Here is a 23,576-nt window from a genome sequence, read left to right on the forward strand (position 1 = left end):
CTGCCAAGTTTCCTCACACACCATGTTTTTGAAACATCTCATTTTCATTTTCCCTCATCCCAGTTCTATTTTTACTAGTAAGGGTATTATCATGTTTAATACATTAAATTATATTTTTCAGTATATTTTAACATTTTTCTTATTTTGCTCCCCCAGCCCCCTACCACCCACAAACAAATCAGTAGTTTAGTGGCCCAGAATTTTACATGACTTTTTAGGGCACTAAGGACTGGTGGAAGGGGTGAATTCTGCATCAGAGAGAAAAAAAACATTCCAGTGATTAGGTATCTTGAGAATATAAGCTTGGAAACACTTATCAGTAGAAGACTTCGTTGAGGATGTTCAGGTCTTTACCCTGGTGAGTTATGGCTACCTTCGCTCTCTCAGAGGTGAAGCTGTTTTGTTCCATCAATATATATTATTCTGTTAATATTGTGCACAATTCAATGTCAATATTGAATTGTGTGCATGTTATAATGCCTCATCCTATGGGGTCTCACTAATGTTTTTATTTATTTTTAATCACTTTAACTAACCAAGTCAGGGATTCAAGACAATGTAGAATAAATAAAAATCAAGTCCAGTATTTAGAATATTTGCACAATGTGAACTACTCTTGCCAGGAGATTTGGTGATAGTTTATTTTAAAGGCCCTGGCATAGCGTGGTATGGCAGCTGAATGGGTCCTGAAGAGAATGTTAATGATGGCAGTCGGGTACTGGAGTGCTGCAAGTTATTTGTATACACCAAGTTTTCTAAGAGAGTGCCTTCTTTTACATGATCCCCACCGCATCTTAAGATCATCTGAGGAGGTCCATCTCCAGTTGCCACTGGTTCGTCTGGTGGCAACGCAGAGGCGGGCCTTCTCTGTAGCTGCTCCGGGCTGTGGAATGCACTCCCAGCAGAAATTCGTAATTTGAGATCATTGCCGTCGTTCACGAGAGCCCTTAAAACCTACCTATTTGGCCTGGCCTTCCAGGGTTTTAAATGATTAACTGTTTTAAATTGTTGCCCTGATTTTCAGGGCTTTTAGCTGTTTTATTGGTTTTATTGTATTTTAATAGTTCTTAATTTTTAATTTGTTTTAATTGTTTTTATCGTGCTGTGAACCGCCCTGAGCCATTTTGGAAGGGTGGTATATAAATCTAAAAATAAATAATAAGCATATGAACAGCAAAACTGATCTCAGGCAGTACAACAATCCTGATACTTTCTGAAACGGGGTAGGTTTATATTTGTAAGAGACAATGGACAGCTTCACACAATCAATTACAAGTAAGGTGAATTGTGTGAAGCTGCCTAATGATGCAACATGTGGAACATTTTGGGGCATCGAGAACCAATACAGTTAGACATCAAGCCTCTTGATTTTCAATTGAACTGTCTACACATATAGATAGTCAAAGGCAGTGGAGAACCATAAGTAACAAAATCTAAGTGAAGGGCTCAAGCTTCCCTTTTTATTAATGTAGGATCTATAGGAATGTATCTCTCATAGATATGGCATCAGAAGAGAGCGTTTGCCAGAATTTTTAATGAGGGTTGCATGAATAACTTTGTATGAAAAGATAGCTTCAGCAAGCTGCAACATGTATCTGCACTTTCAGTGTAAAAGGGCCGCCTAATTTTTAGATCAATGTTGATTACTTGTTTTGTACAAACTTTTCTTTGGCATATTTCCAGTATGGAAGCAGCCTCTTTTTTAAAAAGAGAAGAAAAAAGGAGACTCAAATGCTACAACAACTAAGCAATACAGCAATTGAGGAAAGTAAACTGGTTATGATCAGCCCTTCCGTGAATGGGGACACATTCATGTTTAACAGTACAATATTGAAGAGACAGAGGCCAATATATATTTTGTCTACATTCCATATTTCCAATTTGTCATTGCAAACAGAATGGTAGCAGCTTTGATACTGGACTTTGCTACATACATTTGTTCAAATAACGGTCATCCTCAGAAACTCAAAGTTCTAATGTCAAAGTTCATCATTCTGGCCCAGAGAGTTTCCAGGAAAAGTCGATTTCACAGTCTCAGGTGGCTGCTGTAAACTATTGTTCCTCCTCTGAAATCCCACTACATGTTTGGTCCCACTGGTCCCAATCGTTTGGTCGGGCCACTGCGACCTCTCCACAGCTGTGATAATTCTGTTCAGGAAGGGGGAAATTCAAGGCCTGCTCAGGTTGTGGAATAGGAAGAGACACAGAATCTAGTAATGATCTAATTAGTGAGATGCAGTGCAGAGGCTGATTGATTGATTCAAGTACATTCTAGGGCCTTCAAACAAACTTTTAGTACATTTGGTGTCAGTCTCCCCCCTCCCATGTGATATGATTTCGATTAGTACATAAAGTGTAACATCACTCAAGTAACTTTGCAAGTTAACTGTTCCCAAATATATTATTATTTTAAATACTACTTATTGGGTTACAGCTCTATAAAAGGCTCAGCTATGAACAAAATTATAAACATATTTTTCTGGTAGAGTAAAATCATACAAGATGCTTTAACATAGACATTCCATCAGTCACCACGGGACTGTGAAAGACTAGTACACTCCTACTAAAAGTTCAAAAAGTAACACTGGTGCGTGAATGAGAAGAGAGCCCCTGGAACACTTATGCTGGTAACAGACACCCAACTGACACTTAAGAGAGAATGAAGAGAATGTAGTGTTTCCAAAAAAGAAAAGGAACATTCTTGTTCATGATACAGCATCTTCATATACAGCAATAAAAGAGAACTGTATGTTCTCTCCATAGGAGATTAATGATTTTTCCTGTGAGGCAACAGGACATGGGTTTTCTTAGGGACTGAGGTGCAAATCTTCCTTTTCAGGAGGTATCCAGTTGCCAGCATCCTCTGATGGGTTCGGGTGCAGGTGTGGGTGGGTGGGTGGATGGATATGTTTCAAAAGAAATCCTAGTGAGATAGAACATGGGGAAGGAAGATATCCTGGGACAATCATTATGGGCATTGTAAAGTAGTTTGGGCTGTTCAGAGCACTATCCTGAGGAGCTCAACACAAAATGAAAGACATAGGCAACAATCTAAGTCCAAAAGCACCAGCTGCCAGTGCAATGGGGATAAAGAATTGCACAGCATCAAGGGCAAACAGCTTTCTAAACAAGAGCTCTCAACAGGCAGGGTCAGCATGAGTAGCAGACATACATAGTACCAATGGAATGTGGCAGAGGAGCTTGCAAGGAGCTTTTCATTGCCAATTCAACTGCAAAGCATTGTAAGCTTAGGTGTGCAGCAGCTGACCTCTGTTGGCAAGATAGCGTAAGAACATCTCTCTCGAGGAGAGTAGGCTAAGGCTTAACTCAGGCTGCCTAGTGACATATGTTTCTATTAGTTTGTGTAGCTGACTCACCCTCTGAGTCTAAACTGATCCTGAGAATAACCTGTTTGTCACATCTCCTTGGAAATCCCCTTGCCTTTTCTCAGTTTAGTCACATAAATCCTGTGGGAAGACCTCTTCTAGCAACTTGCAGTTCCCTGTCCTATCCTGCCTTGAATAGAAGTCAAGACTCTCTTCCCCTTCTCACAAATGCAGACAGTTGCTGTGTACAAATGGTTATTTCTCTGGAGCAACAGCCATAGCCTCCCCTTTAACACTGCTGTGGAACTAGCTCCACTCTAATACTGGTAGCTTGATAACGGAAGAGATCCTGCTGAGAAGGGGGAGGCCTGCTTATTAATTTCTGCCCTAATCTAATTGTAGCAGTGCCCCATACTTGTCAAGGTACCTGAAAAACTGACTACAAGATCAGATCACAAGCAGCTTCTGTCTAGTCAATATCACTCTTGAAAGTAACTTATTTTTAAAAGAAGAAAAATGTTCTTGAATTGCTGAAAGGAAAGTAGCCTGCACTCATATTCTCTAAGCATCTATCCTTCCACAAACTTAAATTGTTAAAAATAATTAACACCATTTCCAAAACTGCTCCATGCATATATGAGAGAATATGAATGTGAGTTACATATAATGAACTTTACTCAAGAAATGCCACATCAAAATGTGCACATCTACTGCAGCAGTGTTAGCTGTATTGGGAGACAGCTTTGGCTCCCCTTTGGAACACTACATAATCTGCAAAACCAGTTTGATAAAAGACAGTGGCAGTACAGAGAGAGAAAGAGCCCCAATGTGTGTTGATTGCAGGCAATGATGGTTCTATAATGCAGTCTCATGTTTTGTGAAATTCTATTGTCCGTATTCAGCCAATACTTTTGATATTTGAAGACTTGATTGAAGTGGCTGATGGCTCTTATGAAACGATCAGGTTAGGGGCCTAAATTACCAGCCAACTGGTCTAAGAGTTTTGAACAAGTTTGATTCACCCAGTTTTCCCCTTTTCTTGCTGACTTCTTGCTGTTTCTCTAGCAGGCAATAGCAAGTATTGGCTACAGTATCGTCGTCTTGTCATTTCTAGTGTTGCCTGTTACAGCAAATAAGGAAAAGGGCTGGCATGCGACATAATGAACTATCTTGCTTGCTTTGCTTTTGCTCTGCCACGCAAATTCAAACAAATAATTTGAATCTTTGTAAAAGGATGAAAGTAGCACTGCACCCTTTACACAGCAGAGTTTCGAGAATGCAAGTACTAAAGCAGCTTGGACTTCAACAATCCTGGTTAAAGGAAGCAGAGCAAGAACTGCAGCACAGGATCTATGTATGTCTTAATAGTGGAAGAGGAATGATTTGTCAGTAAGAAAATGGCTCTCAGATTAAACATTCTGTGAGACCTTTAAGACATGCATTTGCTTATATCAACATAAGTTGGCTCAACAGAACATGAACACCTTCTTCCTTCTGTACCTCATCAGATACTAAAACAAAGACAATATGAGCTGCTGTTCTGGTGCAAGAACAACATTCCCAAAAGGTCCTAAATGTTGTGTTCAGCACAGCTATAACATAAGGAGGAAATAAACCAGAATAGCTGTCCGTGTAGCAACAGGAAATACTTCACTCTACGTCAGAAGGCACTCTTTTGCCTGGAATGGGGAAGAGCAATAGATTTTTGGGATGAAAAGGTTTTTTTTTTTTTTTTTAAACAGACTTTCTAATGCCCCTGAAGAATTGAATCATGTTGGGCACCTAATTCTCCAATAAATATTTGACAATACCTGGCTATAACACAACGGTCACACTACAGTACTCTGCTAGTTGCATGTATTTTCTTTCTCTCTGGCCCTTCTAATCTTATTTTCCCACACACATCCATAGAATAAGGCTCTGGTAGGTATGGAGGAAGGCCAGTGTATTGTCGCCACCCCCTGAAGCACCAGAAATTCTTTGTATTCCAATGAAGCTGCCTAAAGTGATCCAGTGATGTTTCCACTTAGTTGGAGCTAGCAAACTAAAAGTCAATTTTGAATTCTTCTTTAAATTTCCCAATAAGTTAGAGGAGCAGGACAAAGTAATTTTTTTTCCTTAAAAGGATGAATTCAGATTACCGCGTTATTTATATACTTATTCCAGCTGTCCCATGATTGTCTCAAGGTTTAAAACTTTCATTACAATGTGACTTTACTGAATTTGTAACTGTGCATCACCCCCTGAATGGGTTTTTAAGAAGGGCAGCTGAGTCCACACAGGGTGGGTTAACTTCAAGCACTGAGAGAGTTTCAATAGTGGCAATCCTGCCTACTCTACAGAATAATGCTAGATCAGAGGGAAAGACAGAAAGTGGAAACACAGTAGAGCCTGCTATTATGCCATTAAAAATGGTATGCAGGTCTGAAAAAGGCGTAGCAGCAGTGCATTCATCACTTTCTTAAAATCACTATAGCTCCTCCCATGTTTCACAGAACAGCAAAGAAAATGGACCTAGGAAACTACCATATTATACAATTGAGAAGATGACCCATTAGATGTCACATCTCCTAAGACAGGTGCATAACAAGACCAATCAAGCAGAATACAGCTCTGCAGCCATACACAGGGGCCTGTCGAGTGATTGACAAAACTCCTCCACCCATTTTTGCAACCTGACAACAAGAATGTGGACATCCATTTAAATTACAAGCACATTCAGACTAGGCTAATTTAAAAATGAAAAGCAAATGCTGTTTGTGATATGCTTAAGTTCTGGTACTGTTTAGAACAGGTATGATGTGTGGAGGGGAGTTATACTGCAACATGCCTCCTCTGGGGGCTAGCATATCCTAGAAAGCATTGTTGCTGACCACTGCTGAAAAATTGTGTCTTCATATAGGCTAAGGTTGCTAAGCCTGATCCCAGTCCATCAAATCATATGCAAAATCATTGCTTCACAAAGGGATCCTGGGAAGTATCATATATGCTTGTGAAAAATATGAGACAATCTGTACAAGCAAAAATCACAACACAGAGTAATGTATAAAGCACTGATAGTGGCTCTGTTGGGAAAATGGTCATCCCTCTCTAATACTGTAGAAGCCCAAAGGCCTCATTTTTAGCCAAGCCATCATCCAAATGCACTTTTCTCATTCATATTCCATACATCATAAAGTGAAACCTTCATATATAAGCCCCACTGTTCAAACAGAACCGCTCAAGGCTAATCGCGTACTAGAAGAGAGCCATCAACTATATAGAAAACACAGGCCAAAATCCAATCTAACAAAGCGTATGTGCAGTGATACTGAGTATCAATTTTCATCAGTCTTCCCTTCCCTCCGTAGCTAACTCTGACTCCCAAAAATATGTCCCTGAGGGTCACATAGCTCTCAGGGACATTTTAGGAGTGACAGCCAGCTACAGAAGGAAGGGGAGATGGACAAAAATTGCCCCTCCCCTGTAGCACATGCTACATTGAACCAACACTTTGTTAGTCTGGATGTCAGCCACAATATGTTTTTATGTTCTCACACTTGGAAAACCAAAGCCAATTTTCTGAGATTTAGGGTCCACATCTTTTAAAGAAGACAAAATATCTTCAATCATTTGTCAATTCATTGGTATTAAACAGCTGCTGCAAAAAACGGAATGGCAAAAATGTTGTGAATCATATTCTCTGTTCTTACAGAGGCTGGACTGCCAGGTGTCTAAGACCGAAGTGCAGCACCAAAGCACAAACATGTAACTGATTTACAAGAGAATTAAGACAAAATCTTCAATAGAAATGCTCATGTAGTCTTAACAATAGGTCCTTTCTGTTCTGTTAGTATACAAACAAGAGAGTTAGCTAAAGGTGCAATCCTAAAGTACACTTACTAGGAAGTAAGTCCTGTTGAGCTCAGTGGAGCTTAACTTCTGAGCAAACATCTTTAGAAAGCACTAAATGTTAGTATGCACTGAAATATCTGGGTTTAATGTTGGAGTAAAGTAACTGCATGGCCATTTTGTGGTGCTCCCACATTACCTCCCACTTCCAGAACCTGGAGAAAAAGCCTGTAGTACAGTCAAGTGAGGGTTACTGAAACTTGGTTCCTTTAGTGGCCATATCTCTTGTACTGTTCCAGTTCTAAAAAGGCTAATGGCTTTGGCACATGTTCAGAAGATGGAGAATTTATTATTAGGGCTAGCCTAGGGAACAGCAGGATGAATCAGTATACTAACTGCCTCAAAATCCCTTCACTACAGGGATTTTGTAGTGGATACAAAAATGTAGTATCCACAACATCTGAATACTACAATGAGGTAGTATTGTAGCATCTAGATGTGCTTAGTCATATTTGGCTATGTTAGGCTGGCTGGAAGTGAAATATTGTTTGGGATTTATTTGCCTATTTGCTTGGAGTTCTACACAGATATCACTGCAATTATCACAAAATACCGGGTGGTCTCAAACACCAAATTATATTGCCTCTAAAAAGCAATCAGAGTTAGCAGGGAGTGATAGTGGACAGTAGTGTTAGAAAAGGGGTAGTTCCTGAGATCTGAGTAACCTTATCCATTGTCCACTAATGGAATCATTAGGAATGTCCTTGTCTTTCCCATATTACAAGATGGCACTCAGAAAGACTCCTGGATGGGTTGCTACTTTTTGCCTATTTGACAAGCTGCATCAAGCTCCAACCTTATATTCTCAGTGCAAATAAAGCATAATTAAGTACACTGCAGAAATGTAGATACCATTTAACTATCCTCCAACTTCTTCTACACACATGCCTTTATCAAATAATCCTTATAGAAAGCAGATTGACCTGAAAAATCTAAAGTATAAAGGCAACTCTGAAGGTGGGGCCAAAAGGTTTGTTTGCTAGGCAGTGGCTATTCATGATTCCAACTCTTTGAAGAGATACTGATATGGCACCCTTGGCCACTGAATGGCTTCTTCACCGTCTTCTCTACCATTACTCTACTTGAAAAGGACATGCAAACAGTTCTATCTTCTGCAGAGCTTCCACCTAAGAAAAAGAGGCTGCTAGAAACAAATACCAGTCACTAATAGAAAAGCCAGCCACTTGGCCGTTTCACCTTCAGCCCCTCCCCCCAACATCTGCAGTCCCACACCAAAAAACCCCCACCCTTGACCCACTCCCTCTGTCACCACATGAAGCATTGCCCGTGTCGCAAAGCACGAAACAAACCACCACTTCTGTCTCTTTCTCTTGCCAAAACAAGTCTGGATGACACAGTTTTCAATATCAATCACTTCGCTTCAGGCACTTCCTAACAATTCCCCACAGCAGCTACAGCATGACATCCTGTGAAATGCTGAAATATTCTGGGGAGCTCCCCATCTCCAATTGGAATTTCAGTGGCACCAGTCTTGAATTTCCCCCCCCCAGCCTCTCTGCCGAAGATGGCTCTAACCCTAATTAAAGAGTTGTTCCAGCAAAGAGTTTCCCAATTAGGGTTACACAGAGAGGGAACCCCAAAGCGACAGGCTATTTACAGACAGATTAGCATTCTCTCCATCACAAAGATGAAGAGTAAATAATTCCTGAGGATGGCCATCCTCTGATCTGTGTGCCAAATTTCAGTCACCCTCTCGCCTTGGAATGAGCTCTACAAAGCAGCAGCTGTTATGTACATGATCTCAGCTCCCTTTCCTTCGAGAGTGCTCCTCAGAGTGATAGAAGAGCCCTGGGACAAACAGCCTGGGGTGTCCTTAGGCTGACTCGCCAGTAGCACTGGAGCCTGCAGCTTTCTTCTTAGGACGAGCTTTCACTGTCTTTTGTGGGGGCTGAAAAACAAGAGAGAGAAGTCACATGAAATGAAGGGCAAGAGGAAACTAAAAAAAATGCAAGTGCTTTGTTCAGTTCTTCAAGAGATTTCAAGCCATCTGCTGAGCTACTGCTTCTAGAACTTAGGAAGAACCAATGAAATTGCCCATTGATTGCTACCCAATTCTTAGTTATAATAAAATTATGATAATTTATCACTGTATCAACTCAATTAGCATCATTTCAGTTACTTAAAGGGCAGATGTGTAGAAGATAGCCCAAGAAGAAGAATAGGTACCATCTCTCAGAAGACACCCAAATATCCAGTGTAGGTCACAGCCTACTCTCATCACCCAATCATCTGCATCATCAGCTGTGATCTAGCAGGAGACCAAAGCAACTAAAGCCCCATTCTCATACTGATCAGTCCTCTAGATAAGAGCTGCAAGAAAATGTCATAAAACCCAATGTACATACTGATCAGTTGCCCAAAAGGATACACAATGTGTGCACTGATACCAGCACTATTTCATTTTGCTTTTTAGCCCTCACACACCTGAAGCTAATCTTTGTTCATTCTCTGTGCACATGCACTTACTCCTCACAGAGTTCTTTCCTTAAAAAAATAAATAAAATCTAAATCTGTGCATCCCTTTGATTAAAAAAGTTTGAGTACCACCTTGGAATGCAATTTCAAAGTAAGAAGGTTCAGGGATTGTGAACTTGCCAGGCTTTTAGCTTCTATTAGTAGAGGAAACGAGCAAGGTGTCTAGATCAAGGGTGTCAACTGCTAGCCTGCAGGCTGGATCCAGCCTATGGAGCTATGCAGTCCAGCCCCCAACAAGCTGCCGCTGCTGTTTCTCCTCCCTGCCGCCTTGCTTCTCCTCCCTACCACAGTGTTCCTTACCCCCACCCCTGCTGTACTTCTCCTTTCCACCATGGCGTTCCTTACCCCCCCGCCCCACCATGCTTCTTCTCCCCACAGCGTTCCTTATTGTCTACTCTGCTGCACTTCTTTGGCACATATCCTTCTGCCCCCACCCCTACCACACTCCAAAGCAACTGCAGGCCTGGGTGCAGGGAGGAAAGGCAGTAAATGGGTGAAGGCTCAACTCCCCTCACAATATTAAAATTAGACCCCACCCGCCACTCAATCCCTGTATTATAAATGAATGGGGCAGACACAAGAACAATTAAACTGGCTATTGTTAGGTTTGCCTTTGCCCTTAGTAATCCCTCATTTTCTTAGACAACAGGATGGTTTCACTAAATCAGGGCGACTCCTTTAATATATGGTATGCCCATGCATTTAAATTGTTGACAGAGTAGATAGAAAATGTGAAACAATACTTAGTTCAGCAAAAACCTAACATAACTGGCAGGCTGTTTTGCAGGTAAAAGTACACACATGGGGCAGAGGGGCATTTATTAAAAAGAAAAGTGTACCTGTCTGGGGAGCACAAATAGTTTATTAGACACTGCAAGCACAAGGGCAACTTACTTAGTATTTTAAGAACAAGCTACACCTGCACAATCGAATTGCAGCCATTGCAAAAAACACCACCAACAACAACATTCCAGCTTACCTCAGTCTTTGTAATTTTCTTAGGAGCTTTAAGGCTCTGGGTCCGTTTGGGAATTTTGTCTCCTGTATCATCATCTGATGGATCTGTTCTGGCATCAGACTGGCTCCCATTATGTCTCTGTGAAGCAGATACTTCCTCTCCTGAGGAATAACAGGAAGCACCTGAGAAGACAGCCAACAGTAGGGTGCCTCTTATTTTCAAAATAAAGGAGAGGAACAGAGGAAGAAAATGTCTTTTGGAGACAGGGGGCAGAGAAGCAAGAGCCTTGTGTATGCTCAAGTGCCAGGGCAGTGGAGAGTAGGGGTGTGCACGGAACCGCCACACTGCAGTCTGGCACTGGGGTGGGGGGGTAGCTTTAAGAGCAGCGGGAGGGTTTACTTACCCCTCCTGCTGCTTTCACGCTCTGGCGCCGTAAAGTTACGAGTAATTGGGGCGGCAGGATACCTCCCTGCCGCCCCTTCCCCGATGTTGCTCTAAAAAAACCTCCCAGTAGTCCTTTGTGTGCGTGCGCGCACGTCAGAGACGCAAAGGACTACTGGGAGGTTTTTTTAGAGCAACATCGGGGAAGGGGCGGCAGGGAGGTATCCTGCCACCCCAATTACTCGTAACTTTATGGCGCCAGAGCGTGAAAGCGGCGGGAAGGGTAAGTAAACCCTCCCGCCGCTCTTAAAGCTACCCCCCACCCCCGAACCGAACCACCCAGCTCTGGACCGGTCCAGAGGCCTTTTCAATGGCCTCCGGACCGGTCCGGGCCCATCCCTAGTGGAGAGTCAAATTCTGAAAGTCAAACTGGACAAGACAATTGGAGATCAGTGACTGGATCCTGAGAGGTTTTTCATAGCTAAAAACAGCTGTGGGGAACTCCAATTTGGATTGGGGCCATGGCACTGTGGGGGAATTAACCTTCCTCCATACTATTTGCCCAGCAGAAATTCCATCCAAGCTGCTGTTAGATTTCAGTACACAGTAGCTGGGGGGGAGGTGGGTATCTATTGGAAAAATGGTACTGCAGGGACTGGTTAAACTTCCCATGTGCTATGGCCTGGCTGCTACGCAGCTGCTTTTACTTATGGGAGCAGGGTTGGGGGATCCATAAGGGGTCCAGGCACAGTTTCCCATCACATCATCTAGTTTGGCCCTGAGAAGCCTAAAAATTAGTGCAGGTGGATTCAGTTTCATAAACCTTTCACATGATGAAACTTTTCTTTGTTAGATATATGTCCTGCTTTCCCATAAGACCATATTCAAAGCGGCTAATGAAAAGTTCTGCAGTTCAGTACAAAATTATGTTGGTAGATAGCTAAGAGAGATGCTGTAGGGCATGATGTTAAAGCTCCTGCCCAGCTCACTGGTGTTCTTGCTGCCAGTCCCTGGGGGTCTGTAGTGAGGCCAAGAGGAAAGACCTCTGCCACAGGAACTGTGCTGCCAGGCAACACCAGATGTAACTGAGGGTGGAGGGAAGTGTTTTTCCTCACTGCTCCTGAGAGATTAAGTTATTTAATCTCCTGAGAGATTAAAACAGCATCTCACATGACTCACTCCATGATGGAAGTTTTAAACAAACAGGCAGTAATGGTACAACTGATAAACAAGGTTCTCTGAAACCAGGGCCAGTAAGGTTCCAACCAGACACAACACTAAATACATCACAGAGCTTCCATTTTTGTTTCTAAACTAAAATAGTAGCCACAAGGCTGGTGATCAGGAATGAGAATGCAGCATGAGAAGAGGGCATATTTAACTCTTTCCCTCTGGGCCATGATCCCAACAAAAATCCTCCCCATGAAGCTGCTATTAGCTCCAGGAGGAAACTCACCTAAGTGTTTATGGGAGCTTCTCTCCCCAGCTAATAGCAGCTTAGGTGGTGGGATTTTTAATGGGATTGCAGCACAGACGGAAGGGATCATCTCTTCCGTGCATGGTGTAATCCCAATCCTGATTGCCACCTCTGCAGTGACTATTTAAGTTCACATACAAAACTGTAAGCTCCAATGATGCATTTGGTGCTACAACTGATTTAAACCTAACCTTGGGCATGCAAATTATGCAACTCAATGAAGTGAGAAAACTGCTGGAATGAACCTGCACAATGTTGGTGCAAAGCACCTGTCAAGAAGGGCTGAGATCTTCCCAACTAGTCTATAAGGAACAGGAGATTTATGGCCTTTCCAGAAAACCAGAAATAATACATATTATGTATTATATATGATAAGCATAGTATATTATTATATGCATAATATACACAGTTGTATTTTTGTATGTATATTTATTTGTCATGATGGAATCAGATACCTTTCCTCAAAGTAGTATTTTTATAGAAGAGATCCTGCATTTCCTCAGTCTTCAGAAAGCCAAATGACACAGAAATAACAGGTTGTTCCCCTGTAATTTATAAGCTGGAAGAGATCCATTAAGATCCATAAGTATGGGTTCTGCGCCTGCGCAGGGACCACGTGGTAGCAATGCTGCAGCTTGTCGAGGCGTCCAAGCCCCACCTCCATGCCTACAGCATGCTATTTAAAGGTGGGCTGGGCTCCATGTTCCTCAGTTCTTGGACAACCACCGTGGAGGATGACCACCCAGGTAAGCAGGTGAGTTCATCAATGTTAATGGGAAAAGGCAATGGCATGCACACAAGCAAGCACATAGCAGAGCAGTGGTCCAGGAGGGTCTTATGGATGTCGATGGATCTCTTCCAGATCATAAGTTACTGGTGAGCAACCTGTTTATCTGGATCAAGATCCATTGAGATCCATAAGTATGGGTGTTTAGCAAGCTCTCCTTGGAGGAGGGTGCAGTAGTGATTATTGCAAAACCCTTTTCAGAACACTTCTCCCAAAGTTCACCTCAGCAGCAGAGCGCACATCTATGGCGTAGTGCTTTAGAAAGGGCAACTCTGTGGACCATGTAGCTGCCTTGCAGATGTCCGTGAAAGTCACCCCCGAGAGGTGTGCAACTGAAGAAGCGTAAACTCGAGTGGAGTGGGCCTTGATTGCTTCTGGTGGAGACTTGTTTTGCAACTTGTAGGTGAGCAAGGGGAGCTTGACTAGCCAGTTTGATAGTCTTTGTCTTGATATGCAGGAGCCCCTGGCAGTGCCTTGGTAGGCTAAGAACAAGTGATTAGAAGATCTGAAGTCATTTGTTCACGCTAAGTAGAACAGGAGAGCCCTGCGTACATCCAGTGAGTGCATAATACATTCCAGAGGGGTGGAGGGATCCCTGAAGAACGTAGGGAGCACGATGTCCTAATTCAGGTGAAAGGTGGACACTATTTTTGGCAGAAAATTGGGGTCCGAACACATCAGTACCTTGTCTGGATAAAACCTTGTATAGGGAGAATCTATCCTTAAGGCCGTTAGATCACTTACACGCCTTGCAGTGGTAATGGCGAGTAAGAAGCCTGTCTTTAGGGACACAATTTTTATGGATGCAATAGCCATTGGTTTGAATGGAGCTTGAGTTAGCGATGAGAGGACCAACGAGATGCTCCAGGGCTCCACTGGGGCTCGAATAGTACATGTTTGTAAGTCCCTTTAGGAAGGCTTTACTTTCTGGGTGAGAAAAGAGATTCCATTCCATCCACGGTGTTTTGATGAGAGTGAGGCTAAGTGGATTTTCAGGGACACATTGGCCAAACATCGAGTTTTCAGCTTAGTCAAAAAGAGGAGAACATCCTGGACAGTTACACATTTTGGCAGAAAACCATGTGCCCTCGCATAGGTTTTGAAGCTGAGTCATTTCCCCATGTAATTACGCCTAGTAGAGACCTTTCTTTGGTTAAGCAAGATATGCTTCAGATTCAGAACCCAATTCACCATACAGTCATATGGAGTGTGAGAATGTCTGGGTGGAGGACGTGTCTGTCATCCTGGGACAGAAGATCTAATACTCGAGGTAGACAATGATAATGGTTCTCCGACAGTCTGAGTAGCTGTGGAAACCATGGTTGTCTGGGCCACCATGGGGTCACAAGGATGCAAGATGTTGGGTTGGCTAGAAGATAAGCCACCACTCAGCTTATTAGTGGTTGTGGAGGAAACATGTAAGATGTTTCTTGAGACCAATCCAGTTGGAGAGCATCCCCTAGTGACTGTTGGTCGTGTCCAGCCCATGAGCAGAAACGGGCATACTTCGTGTTTATCGAAGTTGGGAACAGGTCTATGGAAGGGTCCATCCAGTGGCTGAAGAGGGGAGCAATGTATTTTGTCTTGAGTTCCCACTTGTGTTGTTGGTGTTGTAGAAACACTTGGCTGAGATCGTCCGCTAGGACATTCTCTAGGCCCTTGATGTGGCTTGCCATTGGGAATACTTGGTGCCGGACACACCAGTGCCACAGCTGAACACTGAGGGCACACAAGGTTTGAGATACAGTCCCGCCTTGACGGTTGATGTAAACTTGGGCTGTTGTGTTGTCCAATTGTACTTGGATGACTTTGCCTTGTATCAGTGGCAAGAAGGCCTGTAGTGCCTGGAAGATGGCTAGCAACTCTAGGAAGTTGATATTCAACTGGACCTGGTGTGGGGTCCATTTGCCTTGTATCTGATGACCCTCGCAATGGGAGCCCCACCCTAGCAGTGATGCATCCATCATCAGCCAAATGGATGGAGATGGTGTCTGGAACAGGACTCCCTCTAGGAGATTCCGGCTGTCTGACCACCATGACAGTGTTTGTAGAATTTGTGGTGGCAGCTCCAGACATTTCCGCTGATTGTCTCTGTTGGGATGGAAAACTGACAGAAACCATAGTTGTAGCTTTCACATTTTCAGATGTGCGTAATATATAACTGTATTGCAGGATACCATAAGGCCAAGCAGTCGCTGTATCAGCTGAGCTGGCTGTATAGGGTGTTGGAAGACCTGCACCAGATTCCTGATTCCTATGTTCTTAAGGTAAAAGGCTTCCAGGATTTTTCCATCTGGTAAACTTTCAGTGCCCCCGGGGAACAGGTACCCATGGTAGTCACTAAGGGGGCGGCACTTGAGACTGGCGTATGTGCAAAGCCACAAGTGTGCCAGCCAGTAGGGCTTTGTAAGTGCTCTGTGGACAAGGTAGATGCCAGGGTTGGTGGTGGAGCAGTGCTCCACTGACCTTCAGTACCCGAAGGGAGGAAACCTTTGTAGGTCAATGTGGAAAGGGTACTTGAGGAAGACTCTAGTATCGAAATGAGAGTGTGTGCAGTGGTAGGGTCTAAGCCAGTATTGCCATCTGCGTCCTCATCGGCAACCGGCATCGTGGTGAAACCTGTCTCGATGTCAATAACACCAGAGTGTGCAAGGTCGATGTCAAAGGAGCATCTTGTCGAACCTTCGGTGTAGAAGGGGCTGAAGATGAGATCAGTGTTGGCGCAGCGAAAGGGAACGTGCCCTCGATGTCGAATTAGTTGGTGTCGACGGGCAGTTGGTGTCCAGCGGTTCTGTAGGTACTGGTGCCAAAGGCACGGTGTTGAGGGAGACTTCCAATCTTGAAGTCAGTGTCAAAGGAAAACGCTGAAGTGCTGATGGTGATGGCATGCGTTCCCGCATTAAGTCGACAGTCTTTGACTTTTTCCTTGGTGGTGTTGTGGGAGTCTTGGTAGCGTGGCGCTTCATCAACTTTGAGACTCCTGGCATCGAGTTGGTCCCTTCACTGTGTGGATGATGGATTTTGACCGTAGACAACGTAGGCTTGGGAACTTTCAATGTAGAGGGGGACGTTGACATTGACACCCTAGGTCTGTGTTGGCGCGATAGAAACATCGATGTTGACAGTCTTAACTTTTGTTGATTTGATGCCGAAGGAGACGCTGAAGTCAATTTTGACATCTTAGATCTTTGTTGAGTTGGTAGTGACGACAGCACCGAGGCTTACTTTGGTGGTGTCTTAAGACACCAAAATAGACGGGCATGGCTCAACAGGTGTTGAAGGGCTCAAGACTTGGTCTTGAAGACTTCTCTCAAGAGCCAGCATGGTGTAGTGGTTAGAGTGCTGGACTAGGACAGGGGAGACCTGAGTTCAAATCCCCATTCAGCCATGATACTAGCTGGGTGACTCTGGGCCAGTCACTTTTCTCTCAGCCTAACCTACTTCACAGGGGTGTTGTGAGGAGAAACTTAAGTATGTAGTCCACCACTCTGGGCTCTTTGGAGGAAGAGCGGGATAGAAATGTAAATAATAATAATAATAATAATAGAAAGAACATTACAAATACTTGGGCATTCTCCAGGCTGATAACATCGCACACGCTGACGTTAAAAGAAAAATGGGAAGTGAATACATCAGGAGAGTTAGAAAAATCCAAAAGTCCAAACTCAATGGCGGGAACACCATACAAGCCATAAACCCCTGGGCTATACCTGTTATCAGATACACTGCAGGAATAATAGACTGGACCCAGGCAGAGCTAGAGACACTAGATCGTAAGACCAGGAAAATCATGACCATCAATCATGCTCTGCACCCCTGCAGTGATGTAGATAGGCTATACCTCCCTCGCAGATCAAGTGGAAGAGGAATGCTGCAAGTCCATCAAACAGCAGAGGAGGAGAAAAAGAGGCCTTGAAGAATATGTAAAGGACAGTGAATAAGATGCACTTAAAATGGTCAATAATGAGAAACTATTAAACACCAATGAAACAAAGCCTACAAGAAAAAACAAGTCAAGAACCGAGCAGAACAATGGGAAAATAAGCCACTGCATGGTCAATATTTGCACTGGAAAATCAGACATCACCAAGACCTGGCAGTGGCTTAAGAATGGCAACTTGAAGAAAGAAACTGAGGGTTTAAAACTAGCTGCACAAGAACAGGCACTAAGAACAAATGCAATAAGAGCAAAAATTGAAAAATCCACAACAAACAGCAAGTGCTGCCTTTATAAAGAAGCAGATGAAACCGTGGACCACCTAATCAGCTGTTGTAAAAAGATTGCACAGACTGACTACAAACAGAGGCATGACAAGGTAGCAAGGATGATACACTGGAACATCTGCAAAAAATACAAGCTACCTGTAGCCAAAAATTGGTGGGACCATAAAATTGAAAAAGTTGTAGAAAATGAAGATGTAAAAATATTATGGGACTTCTGACTACAAACAGACAAACATCTGCCACACAATACACCAGATATAACTGTAGTTAAGAAGAAAGAAAAACAAGTAAAAATAATCGACACAGCAATACCAGGGGATTGCAGAATAGAAGAAAAAGAAATTTTAAAAATAACAAAATACAAAGATCTACAAACTGAAATTGAAAGGCTGTGGCAGAAAAAGACCAAAGTAATCCCAGTGGTAATTGGCACCCTAGGTGCAATTCCAAAACAACTTGAAGAGCACCTCAACACCATAGGGGCCACAGAAATCACCATCAGCCAATTACAAAAAGCAGCTTTACTGGAACAGCCTATATTCTATGACGATAACTATTATTATTATTTATTATTATTTCAATTCCTATACCACCCTTCCAAAAATGGCTCAGGGTGGTTTACACAGAGAAACAAAAAACAAATAAGATGGAACCCTGTCCCCAAAGGGCTCACATTCTAAAAAGAAATATAAGATAAACACCAGCAACAATCACTGGAAGTATTGTGCTGGGGGTGGATAGGGCGGATGGATATAATAACAGCAACAACATTGATAATAAAATGCAGCCATCCCAGTTCCTTGGGAAGGACTCGACATTGGGATAAAAACAAACCAGTCAATAACACCTGTCTGACTGTGTAAACAAGAAATAATAATAATAAAATGGTGGCACGAAGATAAAGTGCTCAGTTTTTGTGAGTCTGCTTAGAAAAAGGACAGACAGATCTTGCACGAGGACACGTTGTGCTCCTCACTCAAGCAAATGAGGCACAAATCATGAAGGTTCTTGAAGAGGAGTTTAGCTTTACAGCCCTCACATCTCTTAAAGGATTTTTTCTCCTCAGCCATTCCACAATTCAAGAAAGCTTAGTCAGGTCTGTTCCGGGGTCAGGTGCCAGCCATTTCCCGTCATTCAAAGCAAGTCCAATATTTCACCAAACGTAGTCTGTCAGCCAGAAATGGACCAAAAAACTGATATCTGTCATATATATATCTATACACACACACACACACACACACTCTCACTGCAGGCGCAGAACCCATACTTATGGATCTTGACGGATCTTGATCCAGATCTACGTTTTTAAAATGTTAGTCTGACACAATCATACATAAAGTAGGCAATGAGGGTGCAACTTAAAGTGCAAAAGTGGTGTGCAGGCATAGGAGGAAGCAGAATTCTCCCCTGGCCCAATGTTGTCATCCACACCCCATATATTACAAACACTTTTTCTAAGCCAAATTCACTTCCAATATAGGAGCCAGGCTGGAAGAAAGGCCCTGAGGGGACAACGCATCAGGTGCGGGGAGAGTTCAGCACCTGGAACTGCTCATCCAGTCCCAACATCCTGTTTTCTAAAGCAAGCAGCAGCATAGCTATCCCCCACTGAAGCAAGACACTTGCGCTTGCAGCCCAAGCCTAAGACCTCTGACATCTACCCTCATGGGACAATATAAATGGATTGCTATTACCTGAATCATCAACAGTTTCAAGAAGGCCAGTAGTAGAGGGACGCATACGTGGCTCAGGACTCCGCAAATGCACGGTGTCTTCATCGCGAATCAAAGTCAGATCCTGCATGCTGAAACTCCGTAGCTTTTCAGACAAAACTCCCTGGCCCTTTAAGACACAATAGTCAGTTTCAACTATTAATATGCATTGCATTATTCAGAATGCATCACAGGAGACATGCTGGAAGAGGCTCAAATGGAAAATGCAGTATGAGGGCAAGAAGATAGTACAAAAGAGGGACACAATTTGGCCAGCAGGTATGAGAATAAACTTTCTCATACTCAAAGTAGTTTTAACAACTGCCTTAACCTGAAGGAACAACACAGCAGATGCAAGGTAGCCAGCGTAGAGAAAGGGGGTGGGGTAGAGCTGCAGGATACCAAACATTAATCCAACAAGAGGAAACAGGGAAAACAATGCCACACAGGTATTGGGAGTTACCTTTGCAGCTGCAGTAACTGCTGCATTGGCTGCCAAATTTAATCCTCGCTTGCCAACTCGCATCATAGTTTCATAACTCTTGTCACGGGCCTGGCTGATATACTCGTCGATTTCCTAGGATTTAATTGAGGGAAGGCCACATTGAAAAATTAAGATTATATAACTGTAGCCCTCTAGCATGAGATGCCCTCACACAACAGTTTTCAAGTCTGTTGTATGTACCAAGTCCTTAGGGTTTGGATGACGAGAACAAAATTTCTCAAAGTTGTCATAGTGAGCTTCCCAAAGTCAAGAATAAAATCATTCAGATTTTATCTATGCAAATCTTTCCTACTTAATGAATACAAAGTATCGACAATGCAATGTAGAATGGGAAAAGGAATATATACCATCACATCTGCACTAATTAATCTTGAGCTGTACTGCCTTCTGGCTCTACCAACACATTCAAGAATTCAGCAAGAAGGGGTCAGAGAGAAGCCCACATCTCCCACTTTGAGACTCATGGCTATACAGTAGAAGTGTCAATCACAATTTAAGTGAGGTGAGGGAAGACCTCGGCAGCAGGGGGCCATGTTTAAGCACTTATTTACATGGAAGAAACATATCTTCAAGCAAGATTAGGACCAAGCAGAGACTTGTTTTTATGAAACAGAAGAAGGGAATTTCACAGAACAATTCTGGCAGCAAATATAGCAATTTCATTGAAGCATTATGTAAAAATAGAAGTTGACTTCAATGACTTGTGTATATCACATCCTGGCCTAAAATAATCTAGATTGCAAGTCTGGTGAAGACAATACCCCTGCTTAATGTACTTTTCTTGGTCCATCTAACCTAGGAAGAATGAAGCTGTAACAAACTCCAAAACAAAAGCTAGCTGTTACTCAAACAGCTGCTGTTTGGTAGCCATTTGGCTGCTATCTGGCTGGTCCAGTCCCTCTGTCTTCATAAGATCTCTTGATTATTCTGTATGCACTTTGGAACTCACTTTTCACTGTCATTATTTCGATTGGACAATCTATAGTTATGTACCCCTGATTTGAAGATGGTTATGGGACATTAATAGACTTATATGAGTGTATCAAATTAATTCAAACTGTTGATGTTTGGCTCATAGTGGCTGCAAGTCTAAAGGCCAAACTAGATGTGATGGGGTGCCGATATGTGTTTTTCACATGTCTGCCCCATTTATATATAAAGTGGAGTGGTGGTGAGGTGTCCAATTTTTACATTAAAAGGGACACACAGGTGAGGAGAGAGGAATCTTCTCTATTCCTTGTTTTATCTTTCTCTGTCATTTGAGGCACTTTCCTCCCAGCTCAGTTCTGAAACCATAAGTGAGACAGAATGGGAGAAAAGTGCCTAAGGTAATGAAGCACAAGGAAATAAGGTAAGGGAGGGTTTTACTTCCTTCACAGACATGCTCTTTTTAATGCAAAAATAAACTCCCATAACTCTTTTAAACATGAATGGGGCAGATGCATGAACAAATAAATGTAGCTGCCACAGTCATGTCTATTCGACTCTAAACCAGTCAGATCTGATGAAAGATTAAGCAGTTAATTGCCAAAGTAACTTCAGGATTATTATTCACACAGACCATGGTTTTAACAAGGAGAAAAAGATTACAATATCTTCCAAGACTAGTGGATTAATCATCTTAGTAGCATTCCTCATCCAGTATAAGGAAATAGAAAATGAATGATTATTTGAGTAAGCCTGGTCTTCAACCCCTCCAAGAGAAAATTTTGCAAGCAATGGGAAAATAGTGACATGCATAGAATGTTTTATTTAATGACAGCAGCCAACCTGAAGTGCAGCAGTAGGTCAGCTTAAGAAGGTCTGTGGTCCTCAGGGAGCCTCTAATGTTCCTGTGGCGATGACCTGATACACAGCCAAACAGGAGCAAAGGGAAAGGGAAGAGCGATATTCGCTTCTTCTCTCCCCTCCCTCAAAAAACCCTTTTCACTGGCATACATATATTCATGAGAGTCGCACACTCCTGAGTAAAAAGATTATGCAAGTGGAAAAAAAAACTTTTGGTGGGAGGGGATAAGCAAAAATAACTTCCCACTCCCCTGTCTGCCCACTTGGCTGTGCAACGGGTCATCACTGTAGGGATGCTAGAGGCTCCCTGCAGACCCAACTTGTTAAGTGACCTACAGCTGCACAACATGTTGACCAGTACAGTTGTGGGTACAATAGATTCTTTCCCCATCAGTTTAAGTACTGAGGCAATGACCCCTCCTACTTATGAGAAAACTACTGTATCCAAGATCATTTGGATCTTACTCCAGCTATTGAGGACTCCAACTACTGAAGACTTGGACACCATAGCCTTCTCTTGTATTTGTCAAAATTCTCCATTTCATACCAGAAGCCTCCGAGCCAAGATAGGTGAGCTGGAGTACTTGGTTACTAATGAAAACATAGATATAGTGGGTATAACAGAAACATGGTAAAATGGTGAGAACCAGTGGGACACGATTATTCCTGGATATAAACTCTATAGAAGGGACAGGGAGGTGAAGGTTGGGGGAGGAGTGACGCTGTATATCAAAGAAGGGATAGATCCCAATAAGCTAGAAAACCTAGGTGGACCAGAGTCCTCCACAGAATCATTATGGGTAACATTATGAGGACTGAAAGGAAATGTGTTACTAGGGTCATGCTATCGCCCTCCAGATCAAATTGCTGAGAGTGACCTGGAGTTGGAGAAACAAATAAGAAAGGCATCAAAGAGTGACAGGGCAGTAATGGGTGACTTCAACTACCCCCACATTTACCCCTAGGTAAATTCACATTCAGGTAATGACAAAGAGTCCACAATTCTAGATGTGCTAAATGACTGTGCCTTAGAACAGTTAGTCATGGAATCAACCAGAGAGATGGCAACTTTGGATTTAATCCTGAGTGGTGCCCAGGACCTGGTGTGAGATGTCAGAGTTGCAGAACCATTGGGTAGCAGTGACCATAGTGTGATCCAATTCAGCATATATGTGAGTGGAGAATTGTCAAGGAAGTCCAACACAGATGCAGTGGACTTCAGAAGAGGAAACTTCTCAAAAATGAGGGGACTGGTAAGAAGGAAGATGAAAGGGAAAGTCAGGAGGGTCAAATCATTCCAGAAAGCATGGAACTTTCCAGAAGCATTTAAAACCACAATACTAGAAGCACAATTGGAATGTATACCAAGAAGGTGGAAAGGTACCACCAAGTTCAGGAGGATGCCAGCATGGCTAACAAGTAGAGTCAGGGAAGCTATAAAAGGGAAGAAGACTTCCTTCAGAAAATGGAAGTCCTGCCCAAATGAAGAGAACAGGAAGGAACACAAACTCTGGAAAAAGAAATGCAAGGACACAATAAGGGATGCAAAGAGAGATAACAAAAACTTCTTTAAATATATCCGAAGTAGAAAACCTGCCAGGGAGGCAGTTGGACCATTAGATGTTGAGGGTGTAAAAGGGATTATTAAGGAGGATAAGGAGATTGCAGAGAAGCTGAATGAGTTCTTTGCATCTGTCCTCACAGCAGAGGATACTGAGACTACATACCATCTCCAGAAATTGAGCTTTTTGGGTTTAGCGGCTGAAGAACTGAGCCAATTTGAGGTGACAAGAAAAGACGTTCTAAACTGTCTTGAAAAACTAAACATTAATGAATCACCAGGGCCAGATGGCATCCACCCAAGAGTTCTGAAGGAACTCAAATGTGAAATTGGTGATCTTCTACCAAAAATATATAGTTTATCACTATAATCAGGCTCTGTACCAGAAGACTGGAAAGTAGCCAACGTGACTCCAATTTTCAAAAAGGGATCTAGGGGGGATCCGGAAAATTACAGGCCGGTCAGCTTAA

The 23,576-nt window shown here is 42.8% G+C and overlaps 1 protein-coding gene across 7 annotated transcripts in view; it reads right to left on the reverse strand.

The window, feature by feature from the left end:
• Positions 1-1,514: 1,514 nt before the first annotated feature.
• The window catches only part of REEP2 (receptor accessory protein 2), a 38,209-nt gene continuing 16,147 nt past the window's right edge, over positions 1,515-23,576 (reverse strand). For 5 of the 7 annotated variants that reach the window (XM_053292648.1, XM_053292644.1, XM_053292646.1 and 2 more), the window contains 4 exons: positions 19,716-19,829; positions 19,235-19,382; positions 10,693-10,853; positions 1,515-9,126 (listed from right to left, as the gene is read on the reverse strand). In XM_053292648.1, coding sequence (XP_053148623.1) covers positions 9,052-9,126; positions 10,693-10,853; positions 19,235-19,382; positions 19,716-19,829 — 498 coding nt within the window. In that variant the 3' untranslated portion in view covers positions 1,515-9,051. The remainder of the gene's footprint in view (positions 9,127-10,692; positions 10,854-19,234; positions 19,383-19,715; positions 19,830-23,576) is intronic. The other 2 variants (XM_053292647.1, XM_053292643.1) reach the window with 1 other exon arrangement.

This window comes from Hemicordylus capensis, chromosome 2 (genome assembly GCF_027244095.1).
Source record: "Hemicordylus capensis ecotype Gifberg chromosome 2, rHemCap1.1.pri, whole genome shotgun sequence".
Taxonomy (NCBI): Eukaryota; Metazoa; Chordata; class Lepidosauria; order Squamata; family Cordylidae; genus Hemicordylus; species Hemicordylus capensis.